Here is a 25,969-nt window from a genome sequence, read left to right as displayed (position 1 = left end):
GACGGTCAATACTCGCGTGGTAGCTGTTGTTGTACGAGAACTCAGCCAATGGGAGGTAAGTATCCCAACTACCACCGAAGTCCAATACGCATGCCCGCAGCATATCCTCAAGTGTCTGAATGGTCCGCTCGCTCTGCCCATCCGTCTGCGGGTGAAAAGCGGTGCTAAAGTGTAGTCGAGTACCCAACTCGTCGTGGAATTTCTTCCAAAATCTGGAAGTAAACCGTACATCCATGTCAGAAAATCACGGAGACTGGCACTCCATGCCGAGCCACCACCTCCCGAATGTAGATGTCGGCTAGTTTCTCGGCCGATATACTCTCCTGGATCGGTATGAAATGAGCACTCTTGGTCAATCGGTCCACGACGACCCATATGGAATCTACTCCCCGCGCGGTCCTGGGCATTTTTGTGATGAAATCCATGGTAATATCTTCCCACTTCCACATGGGAATATCCAACGGCTGCATCTTGCCGTGTGGTCTCTGATGCTCGGCCTTGAACTTCCTGCAGGTCAAGCACCGCTCCACGTACCATGCCACATCCCGCTTCATGCAGGGCCACCAATAGTCGAGACGAAGATCCCTATACATCTTCGTCGCCCCGGGATGGATAGAAAACCTGGACTTGTACGCCTCCTCCATCAACGTCTGACGCACGCCTCCATGATAGGGGACCCACACCCTATGGTGAAGGGTCAACAACCCTCGTCTATCATAGTCGAAGGAGGAAACCTGACCCACAATACGCTCACTCTTCCGATGTTCCTCCTTCATAGCCTCCTGCTGGGCCTCTCGGATCTGCTCCAGCAGCGGAGTCACTATGGTCATCCGTATGCAGATATCCCTGATCGGCGCCGCCTTGCGGCTAAGCGCGTCTGCCACCACATTAGTCTTCCCTGGGTGGTAAAGGATCTCACAATCATAATCCTTCACCACATCCAACCACCGACGCTGCCTCATGTTCAGATTCGGCTGATCCATGAGGTACCTCAAACTCTTGTGGTCCGTGTAAATGGTACAACGGACCCCATATAGGTAATGACGCCAAATCTTGAGGGCGAACACAACAACCCCCAACTCCAAATCATGCGTCGGATAGTTCGCCTCGTGAGGCTTCAGCTGCCTCGAAGCGTAGGCGATGACATGCCCCCTCTGCATCAATACTGCGCCCAAACCTGAAATAGACGCGTCACAGTACACAACAAAATCCTCTACGCCCTCTGGCAGGGCTAAAATTGGCGCCTCGCACAACCTCTGTCTCAGTGTCTCGAACGCCGCCTGCTACTCAGGCCCCCAACGGAAAACTACGGCTTTCTTTGTTAACTGCGTCAAAGGTACGACTATCTTGGAGAAGTCCTGGATGAATCTCCGATAATAGCCGGCTAATCCCAGGAAACTCCGAATCTTAGATGGAGACTCCGGAACCTCCCATCTCATCACGGCCTTTACCTTGCCTGGGTCGACCAAAATACCGTTCTGGTTGACAAGGTGCCCAAGGAACTGCACCTCGCGCAACCAGAACTCACACTTGGAGAACTTGGCGTACAAGCTCTCCCTCCGTAGAGTCTCCAACACCTCTCGCAGATGCTCCTCATGTTCTTCTTGCGTCTTGGAGTAAACCAAGATATCATCGATGAAAACTATCACTGACCGATCCAGCATCGGTCTACACACGCGGTTCATGAGGTCCATGAATGCGGCAGGAGCATTGGTGAGCCCGAAAGGCATCACCACGAACTCATAGTGGCCATAACGCGTCCGAAATGCAGTCTTCTGCACATCCTCCTCTCTGACCCTCATCTGATGATACCCTGAACGCAAATCAATCTTGGAGAACCAAGATGCTTCCTGCAGCTGGTCAAAGAGGTCATCAATCCTCGGGAGTGGGTAACGGTTCTTCACCGTTACCTTATTCAGCTCCCTATAATCTATACACATCCGATGCGACCCGTCCTTCTTTCTCATGAACAGAATCGGGGCTCCCCAGGGTGAACTACTCGGTCTAATGAATCCTTTGTCAAACAGCTCCTGCAGCTGCGTAGACAACTCCTATATCTCAGGAGGAGCCAACCGATACGGTGCCTTGGCTATCGGAGCCGCACCAGGGACTAGGTCGATCCTGAACTCCACCTGCCTCTCTGGAGGTATCCCAGGCAACTCCTCGGGGAATACATCCGCAAACTCTCACACCACGGGTACATCGCCCACCGTCACCTTACCCGCTTCCCGGGTATCCATAACATAGGCGACATATCCTGCGCAACCCTACTGGAGGTAGCGCCTAGCCCTCGCTGCCGAACATAAAGCTGGTCCTTGATGTGACCTCTCGCCCTGAACCACCAGCTCTCCCCCACTTGGGGTCCTGATCCGCACCAACTGCTGCGCGCAGTCAATCACTGCCCCATTGGGGCTTAGCCAATCTATACCAATAATAACTTTGTTCCCCCGCAAGGGTATGGGAACCAGATCTACCAGGTAACGCTCCTCGAACATCCTCAAAACACAATCTCGGTAGACCTCTGATGCTCGCACTGACCGGTCGTCCGCAATCTCGACCTCAAGGGGGCAATCCAACATGCCCGAAGACTCAGGAAACTTCTTGCTAAGCGCAAGAGAGACAAACGATCGGGTAGCACCCGAATCAAACAATAATGAACTGGGATACCGTTCACATTGAACGATCCTAAACAGAACACATACATATGACATATCAAAATCAAGACAACATAACGTAAAAGATCTGAGAGGAGAAATCATACCTGTCACCACATCGGGTGCAGCGCGTGCCTCCTCGACTGTCAGCTGAAATGCTCGGCTCCGCACCACTGGAGCCTCCGTCTTGACCTTCCGGCCATCCGTAACCCGCGCAGTCGCCGGATTTGGCGCCACTACCGGCGCCGCTGCTGCTGTCAATCTGGGGGCAATTGGCCTTTTTATGGCCCCTCTGATTGCAATGAAAGCAAATCAGGTCTGATGTCTGAATCGCAGGAGTAGGGGCAGTACAATCTCTGCCAAAATGCGCAATCTTGCCACACTTATAGCAGCCGGAACCCGGCCCATTGCGGCAAACTCCCTCATGTGACCGACCGCATTTCCCACAGCAGTCCCGCCCTGACTGGCCTTTCGGCCTAACACCGGATCCCTTGGGCTTCTTCCCCGAAGCCCCTGTCGTCTGTCCCTCCTCTACCTTCCTCTTCCGTATGTGCTCCAGATCAATCTCCCTCTCCCTTGCCCTGGCAATCATGGAATCCAGGGTGGGGCAGGCTGAAAAACTAGCATGCTCCCTGATATCGGCTCGCAGCATGTCATGGTAGCGGGTCCTCCTCAAGTCCTCGTCACCCGCATACTGGGGTACCAACAAAGCCCTCTCCCGGAACTTGGCGGTGATCTCCGCCACAGTCTCCGTAGTCTGTCTCATATCCAAGAACTCCCTGGCCAGCTGCTGGAGCTCCACAGCTGGTGCAAACTCGGCCCTGAATCGGGTCACAAAATCTGACCACGTCATAGCCTCAATGGCTGGGGCTCCCAGCGTATCACCAATCAACTCCCACCAATCTCTGGCTCGATCCCTCAAACATCCCGCAACGAAACGAACCTTCGACCCTTCCGGGCAGAAGCTCGTCAGCTGCGCAGATTCAATATCTGCGATCCATCTCCTAGCAGCAATGGGGTCCTTCACCCCATGGAAATCAGGCGCACCACTCCCTCTGAAGTCCTTAAAGGACAGCGTGCGCGTACTCGCTTGGCTAGACGCCAAATCACTCCTGAATGATCGGAGACGATCCTCCATCAGCTCGATGATCCCTTCCTTGATCGACCCGAAGATGACCGGGGTCGACTCAAGGGTACCTCTCGTGATCTCCGACGCGATGAACTCGCGTAGTCCACCATTCACCTGCTCGGATCCTTCACCCGAGACCGAACCTGATCCTGACCCCGAGCCTCCCGCTCCATGTCGCGTGGTCACCATACTGAAAATAAATAGACGAACATCAGGATCGTACATACTCTCGAGAGGTCTCACACATTCTCCAAGTCCCCTGGTTCCATCTCAGCCCTCCTTGACTTGAGTACGGATCCTCTGCTTCCAGTAGTATGGGCCCATACTACCTTCCACATCTATCCGTACTTTCCTCAAGGATTACTTCGACTTCACCGAGCCCCTTTTTCCGATACCCTTTCCACTGATCTCATCCTAGGATTTCCTAGGGCACTCTCCGACCTACTCTCCGCCATCAGCTGCACTAGGAGTCCCTACCAACATTCCCTAACTAGCTTGCGGATACTGTTACATATCCGCTCACTAGTTAGTTAAAGTTAGTCAGGACCCCTATAGCACAAAGCAAGCAGCATTCGTGCATTGAGTAACCACTTCAAGCATAACCTAATCAGGCTATCCTACTGCTGACTAGACAGTCCTAGCATACAGCTCATACAACAGGCATTCAAGGCATCCTCCTAGACCCTTAGCCCTAGTCTAGCATGCAGTTCTCAGAATCATATATCAGGCATACAAGGCATCCTCCTAGATCCTTAGCCCTAGTCTAGCATGCAGTTCTCAGAATCATATGTCACATGACCTAACATAGCAAGTATGGGTATCTTGGGGAAAACGTACTTGAGCTCGGCCGGTCGCACGCATCACACACCTTGTTCTTTCTCAAAATTCCTTAACTTAGATTTTAGAAAATTGTTTTCTTTGTGAAAAATCTTTTAATCCCTCGGTTTGAGTCTAGACACCCCCGAGGGTGTGTCCGAATCCCTTAAACCAGGGCTCTGATACCAACTTGTAACATCCCAAAATTTGAGGCCAAAAATTTTGTTTTTAAATTAAGTAAATCATAAGTTATGTTACCAAAACATTGTCACTATTTCATCATTCATAAAATCATAAAATCATGTCTCGAAAACCATATCATCAGGAACAATGAAAATCAGAGTACAATCCCAGAAAATCCGATGCGGAAACCATGTGTGTGATGCGCTGCTACGCCGTCGGCTCTTTCTCCTTGGACGAAGAGGTACTTGAAACCAAAACTGAAACTGTAAGCACAAAGCTTAGTGAGTTCCCCCATCATACCACATACCACACAACACCGTCGGTATCTTTCAACCGGTAACTGCCATCGGTATCTTTCAACCGGTAATCATCATCGGTATCTTTCAACCGGTACTCGTCATCGGTATCTTTCAACCGGTAACTGGGGACTATTTCACCCCCTAGCACTAGCATACAGTAACGAGAGGTAATCATACAGTAAGGCATAACTGGGTAGAGACAACTAATCCCTTCCACACACATAACATATCACACAGGCATATCTCATGACCATAACACATTAACATACCAAGATAATTATCACAAAGACAATCATCTCAATCATAACTACCTACTGGTGGGCCGACATTGGTGCCTTAGACCCACCCCTACAGGAAGTTAACTCACCTCGTAGTAGTAGCTGCCGATCTGTGCGGGAACTCTCTGCCTGCTGATGCTGCTCCGGAAATCCTCCGGCTACAATTCTCACAAAACAATCAATCAGAGTCTGATAACTACTCTTATGGTAGAATGACTATTTTACCCCTGACCTAGTCAAAGTCAAGCCAAAGTCAACTTCCAGCTGACCTGACTCGCCGAGTTGGGCCGCCAACTCGTCGAGTCCTTATCCATCTAATTGTCCTCATTCCCGTCCCTACTTGTCGAGTTAGGCAATGACTCGACGAGTTCTCCTCCTATTCGAACATCGAATGATCCTTCATCCGACTCGCCGAGTTGTACGAACAACTCGCCGAGTTCATCTTCATCTGAAGAACAAGTCCTGTCCTTGACTCGCCGAGTTGTATGAACAACTCGTCGAGTTCATCTTCATATGCTGGGAGATTGCCTTAGACTCGCCGAGTCTGTTCATGTACTCGCCGAGTCCCATGAACTCCAGGTCTAAGGCTAAGTCCAATATGTTGGGGTCACTCCTTTGGATCCTCTAAAATTCTTACATCACCCAACTGTGTTCCTTCGAACCCTAACAGAAAAAGGGAGTCAAGTCTCCGACTCGCCGAGTCCCAAGAACGACTCGCCGAGTCGATAACGTCCAACTCTAATTCTTCGATTTCTGATGTGCAACTCTTGTCCAAATGATAGATCTATGCCCCTAAGATCGATCTAGCACGTAAAGTTACAAACTTTACGTGCATGCATGGGACTTTGAGCCTAAAATGCCCAAAAAGAAGCTCTCAAGATGCATGGAGCCTTCCATGGGTGCAAAAGCAACCCCTAACTGCCTTGTGACCCCTCCAAGGTCCTAGATCCGAAGCCTTGACCCCCCAACCATGCTTCCAATCATGGTTGGTTACAAAATATGGCTTAAAAGCCCTAAATTTCCCCAAAAAGGGATCTAACAAAAGAACAAGCAAGGTATAGACTTTATACCTTCTGGAGACTGCAAATGATGAACCAACAAGGACTCCTTTGGTCTTCTCTTGATCCCTCTAAGTTCTTCCTTCTTCCTTGTGATCAAACCACCAAAATCACCACAAATGCCTTAGATCTTCACACACACAATTAGGGTTCACTATGGAGGGTTTCTGGAAGCAATAGGGACGAGTGGGGGCTGAATGAGATGATTAAATAGGGTGCAAACCCTCAGATTAGGGTTTTTGTCCAGTCAGAGCCTACTCGTCGAGTCTGCAGCCGACTCGACGAGTCCGTCTTTTAAATCCCAAGTCAAATCCGTTTCTACTCGACGAGTTGGTCCTTCAACTCGCCGAGTCCCAGGCCAAAAATACAAAATACTCAAATAAAATACATACCAGGAACCAGGTGCTACAAATAAAAGTCAAGGTCTTGCCTCACTTTCATCCGTGAAGAGTGATGACAAAAAATTGGGATGATTTGCAACAATTTAAGGGCCAAAAAAAAACAAAATCTGTATTATCAGGGAGAAAACCATCTCACAACATGAATGTAACAAAATCAAGAAAAATAATGTCTTTGACAACTGCAGATCATGCCCTATTTCCAATTACTGATTTGAAAGAAATTAGTCAAAAGCATGAACGAAGTTGGAGAGAGGGAAAATTAGAATAGGGTCCAAGTACAATTACCTTATGCGTGTGATTGCAAATAACAGTTGAAGAAGGATGACGACTTCAATGTTAATCCATCGTGAGGAAGAGGGAAACCTGCGATTGTAAACCTTAACGTGTGAATTGTGACATATCCTAACATTTAGAAGTAAGGGTATTATCGTCCATTTAGTGTGTTTTTTCAATTATCGATTTGTTTTTGTAATATATTTAAGAAAAGAGCTTTAAGGGTATGTTTTATCATTTATCGATTTGCTTCTGTAACATATTGAGATTTGAATCGAAACCCTTAATTTGGTGGATGAGGTAGTCGGAATTCAAGTATGAGATAAAGCATAACTCCAATTTTCTTTAGGTCTTTCTGTTTGAAAAACTGAGTAGCCCCGAATGTTAATCAAAATCGAGAAAAAGAGCAGCCCCAAGTGAAAAAAAAATGAAAATTGGAGCAGCACCAAAGGGTAATCAAATTTAAACCATACCCCAATTAGTCTAAAGGTATTTTGATGGTTTAGAGATGGTATTTTTCCATCGGTAGATGTGTACTACGAGCTAGATAAAATGCTTGCATCTTATTGCTCTTTGATTTTATTTAGTTATGCTCATATCCACATACAACAGAATCATATGAGTTTAGGCCTAGGGATGTCAAAAAGTCCCATGGGACCCCGATCCCGTAGGGGTCCCCGTCCCGTATGGGGGCATTTTTTGAAAAAAATCGGGGACGGGGGCGGGGGCGGTGGCAAGGTTAACCCCCGTTTTAATTTCGGGGGCGGGGGCAGGGGTTGGTAGTCCCCTCCCAAAACCCCCGTGGGGGCCCCGTTAATAAATTATATAAATTAACATATATTAATTATATAAATATAATAAACAATAAAATGATTTTTACGTACAAAAATTCAACAAAAAACATGTTTTTAAGTTGTTTGTAACATGTAAAATTATGTTATAAATATCTATTTGTTACCCAAAAAATAGTTTCTTTTAGCCTAAACAAAAACTTCTTTTAGCCCAAATAAGGTAGCCCAAAATCAATCGGGGGCGGGGGAACAGGGGCGGGGGTCAGAAAGGGAATTCGGGGGCGGGGGTGGAAAGGATGGAGATTTTGGGGGCGGGGGTGGGGGCAGGGGAACGGGAAAATTTTGGGGGTGGGGGCGGGGGATGCAATCTCCGTCCCGTTTGCCCCCGTTGACATCACTATTTAGGCCACATTGATTTTCACTGCTTTTTGTTAGTAGTTTATGTTCAAACCTTCAAAAAGATCACAGAGACCTAGGAAACTAGTGCCGTATCACTAACCTTCTTGCATATAACTAATTCAAATATAATTGACTGGAGATTGATTGTGATTCCTCATGTTATGTAACTAAAACCTCATAAGTCATGGTATTCAATTTCCATTAAATAATGCATTAATTACATCAATGTGAAGGCTATGGTCTTTTATAAGTTTCCAATGGCCGACTAGTTCATGTATTCAAATTTCAATTATTTCCTACTTAACATTGGTATCCAAAAGGCTTTAGGATTTCAGAAGCATTGCAGAAAATCATGGCCTTTAGCCATGCGGGTTATTAGTTTTTATGAACAACATATTGTATGAATAAATAGACATTAGGTTTATTTATAGAATTCAAATAAGAACTCTTCAGTAATTTGAATAGCTTATAGAGTTGTTAAGGGTTGATATCTATTAGAAACTCATCATTTTTGGAGCACCGCAAGCATCAGGATAACAATTTATCTGCTTATGGGACATGTCATTTCTTCATTCAAATAAGAATCAAGCCAAAATTATTTAAGTCACACTAGAAGAAGGCATACAAATTGAAAATGTAATTACTATGAACAAAATCGTTGGAATTTAAGACTCATAGGAAGTGAAAACCAACATACAGAAATAATTAATGGAAACAATGACAGGGCCCTTCCTTATTTCCTAATCGTATTACAAGATTGATGATTTAGTACTTATTAATATGGCAAGCATAACAAATACTGAAATTATAGACTCTTGCCCGACATTCGAGGATGAAATAACCATTAATATCTTGATTACAATTAGAACACACATACTTGGGCGTTTTCTTTCTCCAAACAAATGTTAATGGATCTTTGTGACATGAATCATTCAAGGTGCCCTCGCGTAAAATGTTTGCATAATAATCGACTCGACTAATGCAATCAAGATGAAAAGAATTTTTGCATTTTTGACAATAATAGAGGGGGAACTTGGTATGCATTTCTTTCTCACAAATATCAAAATAGAAATCTTCCAGGTGATCCATGACCGAGGGATACGTCAATGGGATTTCATGTCCCTTGCAATACATATGACTAAGGGAATCTGTCATTCTCATTGCACAATACATGTCCAAGGTGAAGCTACAAGCCTTACAAGCATAACTTATACCCTTAAACCACTTGTTGCATGCGTTACAAATGGGTTTAGGATCGATAACTTGGATAAGAGGATGTTTGTGGGATTTATGTTTGATGTGGTTCGGTAGAAATGCACAGTTGACATCGAGGTTGAACTCACAAGTTTCACATCTGTATAAAAATGTGTTACTAAAGCTACGACAACCAGTGCATTTATAGTAGTTCTTATGTCGCATTGTGTTTATCAAGGCAAGTGAATGATCAGGGTGAAGTGGATGCTGTGATTTGAGTGGTAAGTCGGCGCAATATCTGTGGAGAGCGAATGAACATCCATCTTTGCAAGTATAGTATGGATGGGAGAGGGGTCGTACACACCCGTGACATACCTCAATTGGATCACTACAACCAGACATGTAGTTAGGTGTAGGTTGAGGTTGAACATGAAGGATTAATGGATGTTCATGACTCCAATGGTTAATATTAGTTGTTTCATCATCATCTTGAGTCATCTTTTCAAAATATAGTAGTTTCAATGGATCTGTAAATTGGTTTGACATGGGAAAATGCAGCAAACCATTTTCATCTTCATTAACAGTACTCAGACCATCTCTGAAACCACATAATCTTGATTAGAACAAGAATTCACAAACACACACCAAAAAGAAAGTAAAGAAGTTTTATTTACCATGGTGTTGATGGACGTTCTGCATGCAAGACACACTTTACATGTGCAAAAAATCTGCAATTTGCACAAAGATACAACCACTAATTCCGCTGGATGTATTTGTTGCAAATTTCACAATAATATGAGAAATTAAAGAATATTTCTGGAAGCGAATAAACGAGAACAAGTTCGTGATTAGGGTGATGAGGTAGATAGATGGTAGGCGCTAAGGAAGCACAAGTCTTGTGTATCCAAAAGTCACCACTATCACACTCATAGAATAAGCCTTCATCCTTAGTTTTGCAAGCATCACAAAATATTGCAGCAAGTCTTAATTCGAGGCTTAAAGTGTGTTGTGGGTTGCCTGCATGTTTAACCTTTATCTTTGCCTGCTCCTTGATTGCACCAGCTTCAGCCTTGAGATCAATTCTAGTAACACAACAATCAATGAAATCTATGAAGATGTATATATAATCCATTTCAAAAGTATATGAAAACACCCCAGATTTTTTTTGAATACGACACACCTCACATTGCCAATATTTGGAATCTAGATCATTCAAATCAGTAAGTTTTAGATGATGATGATATAAGGAAGGGTCGTTGATAGTGAGCGGAAGTTGTGCACATGCTTTATGCAGAAAGTAACGACATTGGAAGCAAGCATATGCAAAATACTTGATATGGGTTTTTCACATACATAGCAACCAATCAACCCTGATTTCTCATCACCACCATTGACACTAGCACCTATAATCGTCTCAGAGTCGAGGAGCTTTAATGGATGGCTTTTATGACTAAAATGGTTAATCTCTTCCATATCGTATCTCTTTTTTTTTAAATGACATATATTTAGCCCTTCCTTAAGTTTATATAAAATAAGGTAGAGGCAAAATTGGTCCTGTGCAACTGCCCACTGTACCCCCCTCAATGCCCCCATGTAGCAAACGTATGTGGTATCAATAACCTTCTGGTGTATAACTAATTCGAATACCATTGATTAGAGATTGAATGTGATTCCTCATGTTATGTCACTGAAACCTAGCAAGTCATGGTATTCAATTTCCATTATATAAACTCCTATGCCTTAATTTCATCAATGAGAAGGTTATGGTCTTTTATAAGCTTTGAAAATGTATCATTGGCCGACTAGTGCATGTAATCATATTTCATTGATTTCCTACTTAGCATTGGTATGAAAAATGCTTTGGGATTTCAGGTCAATGTGAAAGCATTGCAAAATGGCCCTTAGACACTTGGATTATTAGTTTTTATGAACAATATATTGTATGAATTAATAGGCACTAGGTCTATTTACAAAATTTAAATATGAGTTCTTCAGAAATTATAATAGTGTATCAAGTTGTTAAAGCTTGATGTCAACTAGAAACTCATTATTTTTTTAGCATCAGCATCACGATAAACTTTTTTTATGCGTATGGGACATATGGTTTCGTCCTTCAAATAAGAATGAAGCCAAGATTATTGAAGTCATACCTAAATAAGGCATACAAATTAAAATTTTAATTGTTATGAGCAAAGATTGCTTGAATTTAAGAAACATAAGAAGATAAAGCCAACATATTAGAAATAATTAATGGAAACAATGGCATGATTGAGGATTCATAATTTCTTATAATGACATTCATAACAAATATTGAAATTACAGACTCTTGCCCGACATTCGAGGCTCAAATAACCATTAATATCTTGATTACAAACAGAACACACATACTTTGGCGTTTTCTTTCTCCGAACAAATGTTAATGGATGTTTATGATAGGAAACATTTCTTATGCCCTTGTACAACATGTTTGCATGCCAATCGATTCGACTAATGCAATCAAGATGAAAAGAATTTTTGCATTTGTGACAATAATAGAGTGGGAACTTAGGGTGCATTTCAATCTCACAAATATCACAATAGAAATCTTCTGGATGATCCATGATTGGGGGATACATCAATGAGATTTCATGTCCTTTGCAATACCTATGAGCAAGGGAATGTGGTGACCTCATTGCACAATACATGTCTAATATGAAGTCGCAAGGCTTACAAGCATAGCTTATACCGTTCGAATATTTGTCACATGCGCTACAAAGAGGTTCAGGATCAATAACTTGGATAAGAGGATGCTTGTGGGATTTGTGTTTGATGGTTTTGGGTAGAAATGCACAATTGACATCAAGGTAGAACTTGCAAGTTTCACAGTTGTACAAAAACGTGTTGCCGTAGCTAAAACAACCAATGCATTTATAGTTTATACCATGTCCCGTTGTGTTTATCAAGACAAGAGAATGATCCGGGTGAAGTGGATGTTGTAATTTGAGGGGTAACTCGGTGCAATATTTGTGGAGAGTAAATGAACATCCATCTTTGCAACTATAGAACGGAAGGGAGAGGGGTCGCACACACCCGTGACATACCTCTATTGGATCACTAGAGATCATACCACACATGTTGTTAACTTGATGAACAACATTATGTATTAATGGATGATTGTGGCTCCAATGTGTAATTTCCTTCGTGTCATCATCATCCATAATTGTCTTATCCAAATGTAGCAGTTTTAATGGATCCGTGAATGCCTTTGACATGGGAAATTCCAACAAATCTTTTAGGTCTTCATCAACAAAAGAAGTACTTAAGACATCTCTGAAACCACAAAAAAATAAATAAATAAATCAGAAGAAGCATGCACAAACGCATAAAAAGGAAGTTTAATTTACCTTTGAGTAGTAGAAGTTTGCCCTGCATTTAAGGCACACCTGATATGGACAAAATATCTACAATTTGCACAATGATACAACCACTCATTCCGCTGGATGTATTTGTTGCAAACTTCACAATAGTAGAAGAAATTAAAGAATATTTCTGGAAGCGAATAGATGAGAACAAGTTCATGATTGGGGTGATTGGTTAGGTGGATGGTAGGTGCTAAGGAAACACAAGTCTTATGGATCCAAAAGTGACAACTATCACATTGATAGAACAAGCCTTCATTCTTATAAGTATTGCAAGCATCACAAAGGAATGCTGCATGTTTTAACTGAAGGGTTAAAGTGTGTTGTGGATGGCCTTCATGTTGAACCTTGATTGTTGCCTCCTCCTTGATAGCATCCGCTTCAACCTTACAAGCAATCCTAACAACACAACAATCAATGCAAGCTGCAAAGATGCACTTACCGTCCTTGGAAAAGTTATACGAAAACACACCAGGTTTCTTTTGAATACGACACACATCACAACGCCATGATCTGGAAGATGTAGAATTCAAAGGAGTAAGTGTTAGAAGATGGTTATATAAGGAAGGGTCGTTGAAAGTTGGCGGAAGTTGTGCACATTCTTTATGCAGAAAGTAACGACATTGGATGCAACCATATGCAAAGCCACTTGATATGGGTTTTCCACATACGTAGCATTCAATGAATTTTGGTTTCTCTTCATCACCACCAACAGTAGCACTTACAATCGTGTGAGAATTGAGGAGCTTTAATGGATGGTTTTTATGACTAAAATGATTAATCTCTTCCATCTCTCTCTCTCTCTCTCTCTCTCTCTCTCTCTCTCTCTCTCTCTCTCTCTCTCTCTCTCTCTCTCTCTCTCTCTCTCTCTCTCTCTCTCTCTCTTTTTTGTGTGAAAATGACTTATACTTAACCCTAAAATTTATAGAAAATGAGGTAGAGGCAAAATACCATTTCCACAACTAGAGAAATGAACTTAAGTTTTTTAGATTGCTTTGATTCCAAGTATAGTTTTTAAAATGATATTTACAACATTCTTTTCTCATATATCAAGTTAAAATTACCAAACATCTCTTTTTCCAATTGGAATTTTTTTTCTATTATCACACGAAAATATTGGATTTCTTCATTTTATCTTAATACATTGATTACTTTTTGAGCTTAACTGAAAAGTAAAAACAAAGATTTCGTTTAACATGTCTTGCCAATGCTTTTATTATTATTAATATTCTCACAAGGACTTTAATTGATCTATATACAAAATTAAAACGAAAAACAAAAAATCACATACATAATTTGATTTTAGTGATGTTTGTATTTCAAAAATTACTGTCCACAATATATTCATATTCATTTATAAGTACGTACTATTTTTCCTCCTTTAAAACTCCAAAGATGGTCATTAATCCCTAAAAACCCTAAGAAGAGATTTCTTGGTAGCCTTTTTGGAGCTAACTGAGCCCTTCTAGCAAAATGGCGATGTAGTGTCCTCTATGATCAAAATTTCAAATTGGTCGAGGTCATCAATGCAATCTATGGTCCAGATGGGGGTTTTATCAGCTCTAATCCTTCTAGATTCTTCATAATGGAAAGTGGGTAATGTTTGAATACATTTTTTTGGGTAGGAAATCAAGCTGATAGGTTGGCTATTGGATTTTGCTTTGATGAGTTCAGTGTTAGATCGTTTATAAAGTTTATTGATCAATCCTATCTCCAATCCTTTAGCTCGATTACCCTCTGGAATTCTCTTTCCCCTATTAAAATATGTCCTCATTTAGAGATTACCACACAATGGAATCACTCTGAGATGGAATTTGGGCATCTATTCCAAGATTCCTATCTCTCCTAACAGTTTTGGTATAGAGTGGGTCTTTGGTGGTCGGATGCTGTTTGTGGGGGGCATTTGGATGTTTAGGAACAATTTGACCTTCTTTTTCAAAAAAAAAAAAAAAAAAAAAAAAAAAAAAAACCGCTGATGAGTTGCTCGATTGGGTGGATTCTTGATCTTTTTTATGGATCAAGTCTAGAAAAGACAATTGTATTCTTAATTAGACCGAGTGGGTAAAAAATCTTATTCAAAGTATGTAATGCCTTGTTTGCTTCTCTCGCTTCTTGCTAGAGCTGTTGTAAATGAATGTTTCGTTGCTGCTGTAAAAAAAAATCTATACTATAATAATATTCTTTAAATAGATTAAACTCGTTGTCAAGTACATAATATTATTTTTTGAAGAATTTAACTATCTTACTCATTTATCACACAGTAAGTCTAATAAAATAAGAATTTATGATAGTGTAATGTCCAAATATATTACCATCTTATACCATTTCGATTGTTATAAACCTCAACCCTTTTACAAACAGAGTTGGACATGACCATGGTAAAAATGAGAGATGATTTTATCCTACCTTAAAAAAGGCCTCTGGTAGCTAGCCTTTCAAACAACTAACAAATGATATATTTCAGAGTTAATATGGTTTTTTATAATTTTATGTCAAATTATATTTCACAACTTTGGTTTTAATGATTTAAATAAGCAAGTGACAAGATTACATTATTAGAAATAATTGAAGTTTAAATAGCACAAAAGCATGAGAGTAATTTCAGGTAATTTCAAGTCCAGATTATGTGTTTATTGAATTCGTGAATCTGTAATTTAAGTTCAAGATTTATACAGACACCCAATCTTCCCCAAATCTGAATTTAATTCCCATCAGGAAACGATGCCAACGATGTCAGAGAAGCAGCTTGTTAGTGATGTTTATTTCACAGTTATTTCATAAATCATTGGTGTTAAATGTGTCCTGTTAAGAGAAATCCATGACAAGTTATCGAGGGTATATATAAAATTCTCCCATTGTAACTTTATATCAAATTATATTTGACAACTTTGGTTTTAAATTTAATGATTTAAATTGAACAAGTGAGAATTACATTATTAGAAAAAGCTCGAAATTCCATCTTCATAAATGTAAGCGACTCTCTCAAATGAAAGGTCTATGAGTTCAAGTTTCTTAGGAGAGGTAGGTTGTATATAGGAGTAGGTTAGCTAGTTTTCTGTTTAAAAAAAAGTGAATTTCAACATAAAGGGATTTCATGCGGTTTTTAATAGCACGAAAGCATGAAGTGTAATTTCAGGTAATTTCAAGTCCAGATTAAATTGCAACCAATCAGAAATAGCTTATGTGTTTATTGGATTCGTGAATCTGTACGTAATTACACATAATTATACATAACCCAATCTTCCCCAAAATCTGTAACTTAATTCCCATCATGAAACAATGCCAGACTGTTAGTGAGGTTTATTCAAGTTAGTGGTGTTAAATTGGTCATGTTAAAGGGAAATCCATGAAAAGTTTACTTGATAATCCCAAGTTCTTTATGTTGTTTTTAGTGTTAGACTTTTTATTTTCTTGCTTAAAAAGACAGATGTCGCTTTCTTCTCCATGAATGGATGTGTGCTTTCGTCTTCTGTCTACCAGGTGCTTGATGTAATGTTTGTGTCGTATTCTTCTTTGATTTTATTTGGTCATGTGCATGTCTCCAAATAAAAGACAAGATTGTAATGGATCTAACTTAAAAACATGTAGGTTATATATAGTGAATCCAGTTCAGGTGTACTATTGCAAATTGTTGTGATTTGAAATGGTTCTTCAAGCCAAACTTGGAGAAGGTATACAGATTGAAAAAATATATACACAAGTTTTCTACGAGCACAAAGTGCTTGATATTAGACAAGAAGAAGAAGAAGAAGAAGAAGAAGAAGAAGAGGAAGCCAACATATAATTTATTGAAATAATGGTATGGCCCTTCAATATTTCCTACCATAATGACAACCAAAGCATATATTGAAACCACAGACTCTTGCCCGACATTCGAGGATCAAAAAACCATTAATATCTTGATTACAAATAGAACACACGTACTTGGGCGTTTTCTTTCTCCGAACAAATGTTAATGGATGTTTGTGATATGAAACATTCAAGGTGCCCTCGTGGAAAATATTTAAATTATAATCGTCTCGAGTAATGCAATAGAGGTGAAAGGAATTTTTGCATCTGTGGCAATAATAAAGGGGGAGCTTGGGGTGCATTTCTTCCTCACAGATATCACAATAGAAATCTTCAGGATGATCCATGACTGGGGATACGTCAATGGGATTTCATGTCCTTTGCAATACCTGTGACCAAGGGAATGTGGCGATCTAATTGCACAAAACATGTCTAATAAGAAGTCGCAAGCCTTACAAGCATAACTTATACCACTAAACCCCATGTCACAAGCATTACAAGGAGTCTCAGTATCGATAACTTGGATAAGAGGATGCTTGTGGGATTTATGTTTGATGGTGTTGGGTAGAAATGCACAGTTGACATCGAGGTTGAACGTGCAAGTTTTACATTTGTATAAAAATGTGTTGACATAGCCCCAACAATCTTTACATCTATCGACATGTTCCCGTGTGTTTATCAAGTGAAGCGAATGATTTGGGTGAAGTGAATGTTGTAATTTGATGGGTAATTCGGCACAATATTTGTGGAGAGTGAATGAACATCCATCTTTGCAACTATAGTACGGTAGGGTGAGGGGTCGTACACACCCCTGACATACCTCTATCAGATCACTATTACAAGACATGTTGTTTGCTTGGGCTTCAACAGTAAGGATTAATGGATGGTGATGACTCCAATGCTTAATCTTAGTTTTTTCATCATCAACTCGACTCATCTTTTCGAAATGTAGCAGTTTCAATGGATCTGTAAATGCATCTGACATGGGAAAATGCAGCAAACCATTTTCATCCTCATCATCTCTGCAACCACATAATCTTGTTTAGAACTAGCGTTCAACACAAACACAAAATATATATAAAAAAAAAGTAAAGAAGTTTTACTTACCTTGGAGTAGAAGGAAGTTCTGAATGTAAGGCACACTTTATATGAGCAAAATATCTACAATTTGCACATTGATACAACCATTCATTCCGCAGGATGTATTCGTTGCAAATTTCACAATAATATGGGAAATTAAAGAATTTTTCAGAAAGTGAATAGACGAGAACAAGTGGGTGATTAGGGTGATGGGGAAGATTGATAGTAGAGGCTAAGGAAGCACAAGTCTTGTGGATCCAGAAGTCACAACTATCACACTCATAGAACAAGCCTTCATCCTTAGAATTGCAAGCATCACACCGGAATGCAGCAGGTCTTAACTGTAGGGTTAAAGTGTGGTGTGGATGGCCTTCGTGTTGAACCTTGATCTTTGCCTCCTCCTTGATAGCATCAGCTTCAGCCTTGAGATAAATTCTAGCAACACAACAATCAATGCAAGCTGCAAAGGTGTATTTATTATCCTTAATAAAGATATAGGAAAACACTCCGGGTGTCTTTCGAATACGACACACATCACATTGTCTTGATCTAGAATCTGTATTTTTCATATCAGTAAGTGTTAGAGGGTGATGATATAAGGAAGGGTCATTGATAGTAGGGGGAAGTTGTGTGCATGCTTTATGGAGAAAGTAGCGACATTGGATGCAAGCATATGCAAAACCACTTGATATGGGTTTTTCACATGCATAGCAGCCAATCACTTGTGGTGTTTTATCACCACCATCAAAACTAACACCAACAATTGTCTTGGAGTTGATGAGCTTTAATGGATGGTTTTCATGACTAAAGTGATTAATCTCTTCCATGTCTTATCTCTCTTTTATGTGGAAAATGACATATATTTAACCTTCAAATTTTGAGAAAATAAGTAGAGACAAAATACCATTTCCACAACTAGAGAAATCAACTTAACTTTTTGAGATTGCTTTGATTCCAAGTATAGTTCTTAAAATGCTATTTACAACATTCTTTTCTCATATATCAAGTTAAAATTATCAAACATCTATTTTTTCAATTGGAATTTTCTTTCTATGTCACAGGAAATGAATTGGATTCTTATTTTATCTTAATTCGTTGATTACTCTTTGAGCTTAATTGAAAATTAAAAACAAGAATTCGTTTAATACGTATTGCCAATACTTTTATTATTTTTATTAATAATGTTTTCACGAGGACTTGAATTGATCTGTATACAAGATTAGAAAGAAAAAAAATCACTTAGATAATTTGATTTATTGATGTTTGTATTTCAAAAATTACTCATTCAGATCGACATATATCATCCAAAATATGTTCATATTCATTTATGCAGTTGAGTATCATATATTCTATAAATATAATAAATGGTTTTCAAGAGTCTATATAATTAGAGTACATAATATATTTTTTTAAGAATTTAACTACATTACTTTAGTTAGCTTACTTTAAGTAGAATGAACTAACAATCTACTATAGTGTAATTTCAAAATATATTACCATCTTATACCATTTGGATTGTTATAAATCTCAATCCTTTTACAAAGAAAGTTGGAGATCACCTTGTAGGAACAAGAGATATGATTTCTCATATCATAAAAAAGGTTTTCTAGTAGCTAGCCTTTCAAACAATAAACAATGATATATGCTGGTGTAGATATGGTATTTGTAATTTTATTAGAGATTATATTTGACAAATTTGGTTAAATTAATGATTCAAATTGACGAAGTAAAAAGCTCTACTGATTTGCAACAAGATGGTAATTGTTGTTTTCATCATCGGGAGATGTTGCAAAAAAAGGATTCCGGTAACCTCCAGAAAAACAGATGAAATTCACCAAAACAATTCAAAGGGCAAAATGGTCAAAATCTGAATTAAAAGGGAGAAAACCATCTCACAACATGAATGCGGCAGCATTAGAAATGTTAAATTTCAGCAAAGCAACACCAGGGGTAAAATAGTCAAAAGTTGACTCGAAAGGAAGAAGCCACCTCACAACAATTACACAAGTCAGCTATGAAACTTCGAAGGAATAAACAACAAGACTTTGCTCAAGAAAAGAGCTTTAAGGTAGTTGGAATATTTGAGTAATGACGTAATTCTGTGACATATTGAGTTTGAGTCGAATCCCCTAATTTAGAAGATGAGGTAGCTGGAATAAATGAGGAATTCAAATGTTAAGCAAAATCGAGAAACAGAGCAACCCCAAGTGACAGCAAGAATCAATACAGGTATATTGATGGTTTAGAAATGTGATTTTGGATTCTGCTTCTTTTTATAGCGTTCTAAATATTTTTCAGAAACATATTTAGAAAGAATGTTGTTCATTGAAAAATAGAAGGATAGAGTGCAGGTTTTGGTAGATAGCTAATCATTTTGGAGAAATGGACCAACTTCTTGTGTATAAGTAATTCGAATACCATTGATTAGAGATTGAATGTGATTCCTCATGTTATGTAACTGAAACCTAGCAAGTCATGTTATTCAATTTCCATTATATAAACTCCTATGCCTTAATTTCATCAATGAGAAGGTTATGGTCTTTTATAAGCTTTGACAATGTATCATTGGCCGACTAGTGCATGTATTCATATTTCAATGATTTCCTACTTAGCATTGGTATGCAAAATGCTTTGGGATTTCAGGTCAATGTGAAAGCATTGCAGAATGGCCCTTAGACACTTGGATTATTAGTTTTTATGAACAAGATATTGTATGAATTAATAGGCACCAGGTCTATTTACAAAATTTAAATATGAGTTCTTCAGAAATTATAATAGCATATCAAGTTGTTAAAGCTTGATGTCAACTAGAAACTCATTATTTTTTAGCATCAGCATCACGATAAAATTTTTTATGCGTATGGCACATGTGGTTTCTTCCTTCAAATATGAATCAAGCCAAGATTATTGAAGTCATACCTAAATAAGGCATACAAATTAAAAATGCAATTGTTATGAGCAAAGATCGCTTGAATTTAAGACACATAAGAAGATACAGCCAACATATTAGAAATAATTAATGGAAACAATGGCATGATTGAGGATTCATAATTTCTTATAATGACATTCATAACAAATATTGAAATTAGAGACTCTTGCCCGACATTCGAGGCTCAAATAACCATCAGGCCCGGTTATGGGCAGGGGCAAGTGGGGCATGTGTCCAGGGCCCAGTTTTATGTGGGGCCCAAAATAAAATTTACTATATTTTATACTATATTCAGCAATCGAAAACTAGGCCCAAATGCAAAGTGAAGTGCACAACATACGTCCATCTTCATATATTTTATGGGGGCCCACATTAACATGAAAGAGTAAAGTGAAAAAGAGTAAAGTGAAGAACATCTTTAAGCGCTTAAAGGCTTACGGTTTTTTTTTTTTTTTAACAAACCGTAACATTTGTTATATATATATATATATATATATATATATATATATATATATATATATATATATATATATATATATTCCTTACATGTTAGGACTTAAGGGTCTTTTTTTACTCGTACTGGGCATTTGGATTCTTAGGACCGGCCCTGATAACCATTAATATCTTGATTACAAACAGAACACACATACTTGGGTGTTTTCTTTCTCCGAACAAATGTTAATGGATGTTTGTGATAGGAAACATTCAAGGTGCCTTCTTTGAAAATGTTTGAATAATAATCGAATCGACTAATGCAATCAAGGTGAAAAGAATTCTTGCAATTGCCACAATAATAGAGGGGGAACTTGGGGTGCATTTCTTCCTCACAAATATCACAATAGAAATCTTCAAGATGATCCATGACCGGGGGATATGTCAATGGGATTTCATGTCCTTTGCAATACCTATGACCAAGGGTATGTGGCGACCTCATTGCACATTTCATGCCTAATATGAAGCTACAAGCCTTACAAACATATCTTATACAATTAGACCACATGTTGCAAGCGTTACAAAGAGGTCCAGGATCGATAACTTGGATAAGAGGATGCTTGTGGGATTTGTGTTTGATGGTTTTGGGTAGAAATGCACAGTTGACATCAAGGTAGAACTTGCAAGTTTCACAGTTGTAAAAAAACATGTTGGCGTAGCTAAAACAACCAATGCATGTATAGTTTATACCATGCCCCGTTGTGTTTATCAAGACAAGCGAATGATCCGGGTGAAGTGGATGTTGTAATTTGAGGGGTAACTCGGTGCAATATTTGTGGAGAGTAAATGAACATCCATCTTTGCAACTATAGAATGGAAGGGAGAGGGGTCGTACACACCCGTGACATACCTCTATTGGATCACTAGAGATCATACCATACATGTTGTTAACTTGATGAATAACATTAAGTATTAATGGATGATGATGGCTCCAATGTTTAATTTCCTTCGTGTCATCATCATCTATAATTGTCTTATCCAAATGTAGCAGTTTTAATGGATCCGTGAATGCCTCTGACATGGGAAATTCCAACAAATCTTTTAGGTCTTTATCAACAAAAGAAGTACTTGAGACATCTCTGAAACCACAAAAAATAAATAAATAAATAAATAAATAAATCAGAAGAAGCATTCACAAACGCAAAAAAAAAAAAAAAAAAAAAATTAATTTACCTTTGAGTAGTAGAAGTTTGCTCTGCATTTAAGGCACACCTGATATGGACAAAATATCTACAATTTGCACAATGATACAACCACTCATTCCGCTGGATGTATTTGTTGTAAATTTCACAATAATATGGGAAATTAAAGAATATTTCTGGAAGCGAATAGACGAGAACAAGTTCGTGATTGGGGTGATGGGGTAGTCGGATGGTAGGTGCTAAGGAAGCACAAGTCTTGTGGATCCAAAATTGACAACTATCACATTGATAGAACAAGCCTTCATTCTTATAAGTATTGCAAGCATCACAAAGGAATGCTGCAGTTTTAACTGAAGGGTTAAAGTGTGTTCTGGATGGCCTTCATGTTGAACCTTCATCTTTGCCTCCTCCTTGATAGCATCTGCTTCAGCCTTGCGAGCAATCCTACCAACACAACAATCAATGCAAGCTTTAAAGATGTATATCTTATCCTTCTCAAAAGTATATGAAAACACCCCAGATTTCTTTAGAATACGACACACATCACAATTCCAAGATCTGGAATATGGATTTTTCACATCAGTAAGTGTTAGATGATGATCATATAAGGAAGGGTCGTTGATACTGAGCGGAAGTTGTGCACATTCTTTATGAAGAAAGTAACGACATTGGATGCATATGCAACACCACTTGATATGGGTTTTTCACATGCATAGCAACCAATCAACCCTGATTTCTCATCACCACCATTGACACTAGCACCTACAATCGTCTCATAGTCGAGGAGTTTTAATTGATGGTTTTCATGACTAAAATGGTTAATCTCTTCCATATCTTCTCTCTCTTTGTTTTTTGAAAAATGACATATATTTAGCCCTTCACTAAATTTATAGAAAATAGGGTATAGGCAAAATACCATTTCCCCAAAATCAACTTAACTTTTTTTAGATTGCTTTGCTTACAAGTATAAATTTTAAAATGCTATTTACAACATTCTTTTCTCATATATCAAGTTAAATTTACTATACATCTTTTTTCCAATTTATATTCTCTTTCTGTATGTATTAGTCATGATTTCACGAAAATAATTAGATTCCTTCCTTTTATTTTAAGTCGTTGATTACTTTTGTTTTTAGCTTTATTGAAAATTAAAAACAAAAATTGTTTAACAAGTTTTGCCAATGGATATTATTTTTATGCATTAGTTGTGATTTCACAAGGACTTTAAATGATCAATATAATTTAAAAAAAAAATAACAACGTAGGTATATAGTTTGATTTTAGTGATGATTGTATTTCAAAATTTATTCTCTTGTGATTTCAAATATCTCATCCACAATATATTCATATTCATTTATTCGGTAGACTATCATAATATTCTTTTAATATACTAAAATGGTTTTCAAGAGTCTATATAATTAGAGTACATAATATATTTTTGAAGAATTTAACTATATTATTTTAATTATCACACTTTAAGACTATGTTTGACAGACTAGCTGAAAAGTTAGTTGATTGCTGCAAAGTTAGCAACTAGTTGATAAAATATGACGTTTGCTAAAAACTCGCTGATAAGCTACTTATGAAATATAAAACGACATATAAGGAAATGTACGAAAATGATTCAAATTTAATTAGAAAAATATGTAATGCATAAAATTATATTAATGTAAATACTAAAAAACATTTCTCCGATTATTTGTATTTAAGTAAAATTTTGTGCATCCCATATCATATTTGCAATATCATCACGGATTTTCTTGCATCTCATGGCATGACTGTCGAATATTATCATGACTAAATCTTGAATGATTCTTATGCTCTTTTGTATGTATGTAATTGTTCTGTATAGGAGGCATATTTCTTATAAAAGCCTTGTAGCACACATCCTAAATTTCATAAGGGCGGAAATCAATACTTTTAAAAAAAAATTAACTACTATTATATACATACAAAAAGTCAGCAGAAGGTGGGGAACAGAGTACAAGGCTAAGGACTAGTGAATAAACTTTTGTTATCTGTAATTGCAAATCCTAATAATATTGAGTTACAACATAGAAGGTGGTGCTTTTTTTTTTTTTTTTTTTTTTTTTTTTTTTTTTGGCATGATACGGTTAATTATGTTTACTGTTCTTTATAGTGTTACATGATATGAGTTGCAATTATATGTTTAGTGGCTACACTATATTCATGCTTATAAAGATACTTATAAATATATAGTATTTGATTTTTGAGGTTGAAATGAACATTGTTTGACTTTAAAGTTGGCATAAACATTAATTTGTGGGTGATAATTTATATTTATATTAACCACTTGAAATAAGTACTACGTGTTAGTAAATGAATGCATAAACCGATAAGAAATCCACTTTCTTGCATAAATTAGTAGAAGAGTGTAACTTGAAATAAGTACTACAGAAATTCACTTATGACCAACCTTCAACTTGAACACTGTGACCAGATACTCCCTAATCATGCCCTTTCTTATGCAATTCAAGAGAGACATCTCTTTTAGACATTTTGTCGAGCATTATGTGGGCGTCCATTAAAAGAACTGAATTTATTTATGAATAAATTACAGTTTGATACTATGTTGATGATCTTTTAGCTTGCTACAAGCTGCACAATGGTTTATCTTTTAACAGCATACTTACTATGACGGGTTTATTGCAATTTTGGCTTAAATGACACTTTGATGAAATTGTTTCAAGACCTTGCTATGATTTATCTGCAATACAAGTTTTTTATTGGGTTATAAATTCTTGTTTTTTATTAATCTTGTTCGTAATTAGGAAGCTGGTTAATACAAATTGGAACCAAGGAATCAGAAGGGCATACAACTACAGAGAGACAATCGCATTGGCCCACACTTCAAATCATATAAACGACTATAAAATTGCTTACTCAGATCATATAAATTGGAGAAACAACAAGTTGATTAAAAAAGATTACTGACCTTGAGTTCGTTTGAAGCTTTGACTAACCAGATAAAAAGAAAACATTCGTCTTATGACACTGAAACAATCAAAGACGTAATAAAATCAACGTAATCAACAATTACGATAACAGATGACACAGAAGCACAATACATGGTATGAAAACGATACTAAACCTTGAAATCGATTGAAGATTGCTTTGTAGAAACCGAATTGAAAAATTGGTACTATGAAATTGGTACCTGTGCTTTTATAGAAATGGTGGTGGGAAAACGTTGTTAGTTTCTTGTGATTCAGAGGGAACCGATTTGGTGGATAAACAGATCTCCGGATTATGGTGCTGATTTCATAATTATAAACCAATCATTTTGTAACAGAGGTCGATTTCTTTTTCTGTCATAGGAGGCGTACTTTCAGCTTTTGCCTACAAGGTGCTTGACGAAATGCTTGCTTCTTATTGTTCTTTAATTTTCTTTTGTTAAGTTCATATCCAGATAGAACACAATCATATGACTTTCTACCACAATGATTATCTCTGTTTTTTGTCAATAATTTATGTTCAAACCTTCAAAAATATCACAGAGACCTAGCAAACCTGTGTGGTATCACTAACCTTCTTGCATATAACTAATTCAAATATCATTGTCTGGAGATTGAACGTTCTTTATCATGTTATGTAACTGAAACCTAGTCAGTCATAGTATTCGATTTTCATTATATAAACTCCT

At 38.2% G+C, this 25,969-nt stretch overlaps 3 protein-coding genes across 3 annotated transcripts; all 3 read right to left on the bottom strand.

Annotated features, from left to right (window-relative positions):
- Positions 1-11,751: 11,751 nt before the first annotated feature.
- On the bottom strand, positions 11,752-13,664 carry LOC145122152 (uncharacterized). The gene is made up of 2 exons (XM_079057805.1): positions 12,859-13,664; positions 11,752-12,784 (listed from the first exon to the last, which is right to left on the bottom strand). Exons 1-2 carry the CDS (start codon positions 13,662-13,664, stop codon positions 11,752-11,754), a joined length of 1,839 nt encoding a protein of 612 aa, XP_078913931.1.
- Positions 13,665-16,714: 3,050 nt separating this feature from the next.
- On the bottom strand, positions 16,715-18,564 carry LOC145120811 (uncharacterized). The gene is made up of 2 exons (XM_079056604.1): positions 17,770-18,564; positions 16,715-17,684 (listed from the first exon to the last, which is right to left on the bottom strand). The coding sequence occupies exons 1-2, from the start codon at positions 18,309-18,311 to the stop codon at positions 16,877-16,879; spliced, it is 1,350 nt and encodes a 449-aa protein (XP_078912730.1). The 5' UTR covers positions 18,312-18,564; the 3' UTR covers positions 16,715-16,876.
- A 2,673-nt stretch (positions 18,565-21,237) lies between these two features.
- LOC145120736 (protein VACUOLELESS GAMETOPHYTES-like) lies at positions 21,238-25,544 on the bottom strand. Its single transcript, XM_079056537.1, has 4 exons — positions 25,418-25,544; positions 25,262-25,320; positions 22,337-22,749; positions 21,238-22,242 (listed from the first exon to the last, which is right to left on the bottom strand). Exon 4 carries the CDS (start codon positions 22,182-22,184, stop codon positions 21,267-21,269), a length of 918 nt encoding a protein of 305 aa, XP_078912663.1. The 5' UTR covers positions 22,185-22,242; positions 22,337-22,749; positions 25,262-25,320; positions 25,418-25,544; the 3' UTR covers positions 21,238-21,266.
- Positions 25,545-25,969: the final 425 nt, after the last annotated feature.

Source organism: Lactuca virosa, chromosome 6 (genome assembly GCF_052849685.1).
Source record: "Lactuca virosa cultivar CGN04683 chromosome 6, Lactuca_virosa_CGN04683_v6, whole genome shotgun sequence".
Classification (NCBI taxonomy): Eukaryota; Viridiplantae; Streptophyta; class Magnoliopsida; order Asterales; family Asteraceae; genus Lactuca; species Lactuca virosa.
The sequence above is the reverse complement of the archived record's forward strand: the minus strand, read 5'-3'. Positions and strand labels throughout refer to the sequence as shown.

What these genes read in the sequence shown, in the direction of transcription:
- LOC145122152 (XM_079057805.1), bottom strand. Translation starts at nt 13,664, where the DNA reads ATGGAAGAGATTAATCATTTTAGTCATAAAAACCATCCATTAAAGCTC. An exon ending in CAAACTTCTACTACTCAAAG is followed by an intron (nt 12,785 to 12,858) that starts GTAAATTAAACT and finishes TTGTGGTTTCAG; the next exon opens with AGATGTCTTAAGTACTTCTT.
- LOC145120811 (XM_079056604.1), bottom strand. Translation starts at nt 18,311, where the DNA reads ATGAAAAATACAGATTCTAGATCAAGACAATGTGATGTGTGTCGTATT. An exon ending in GAACTTCCTTCTACTCCAAG is followed by an intron (nt 17,685 to 17,769) that starts GTAAGTAAAACT and finishes ATGTGGTTGCAG; the next exon opens with AGATGATGAGGATGAAAATG.
- LOC145120736 (XM_079056537.1), bottom strand. Translation starts at nt 22,184, where the DNA reads ATGTCAGAGGCATTCACGGATCCATTAAAACTGCTACATTTGGATAAG.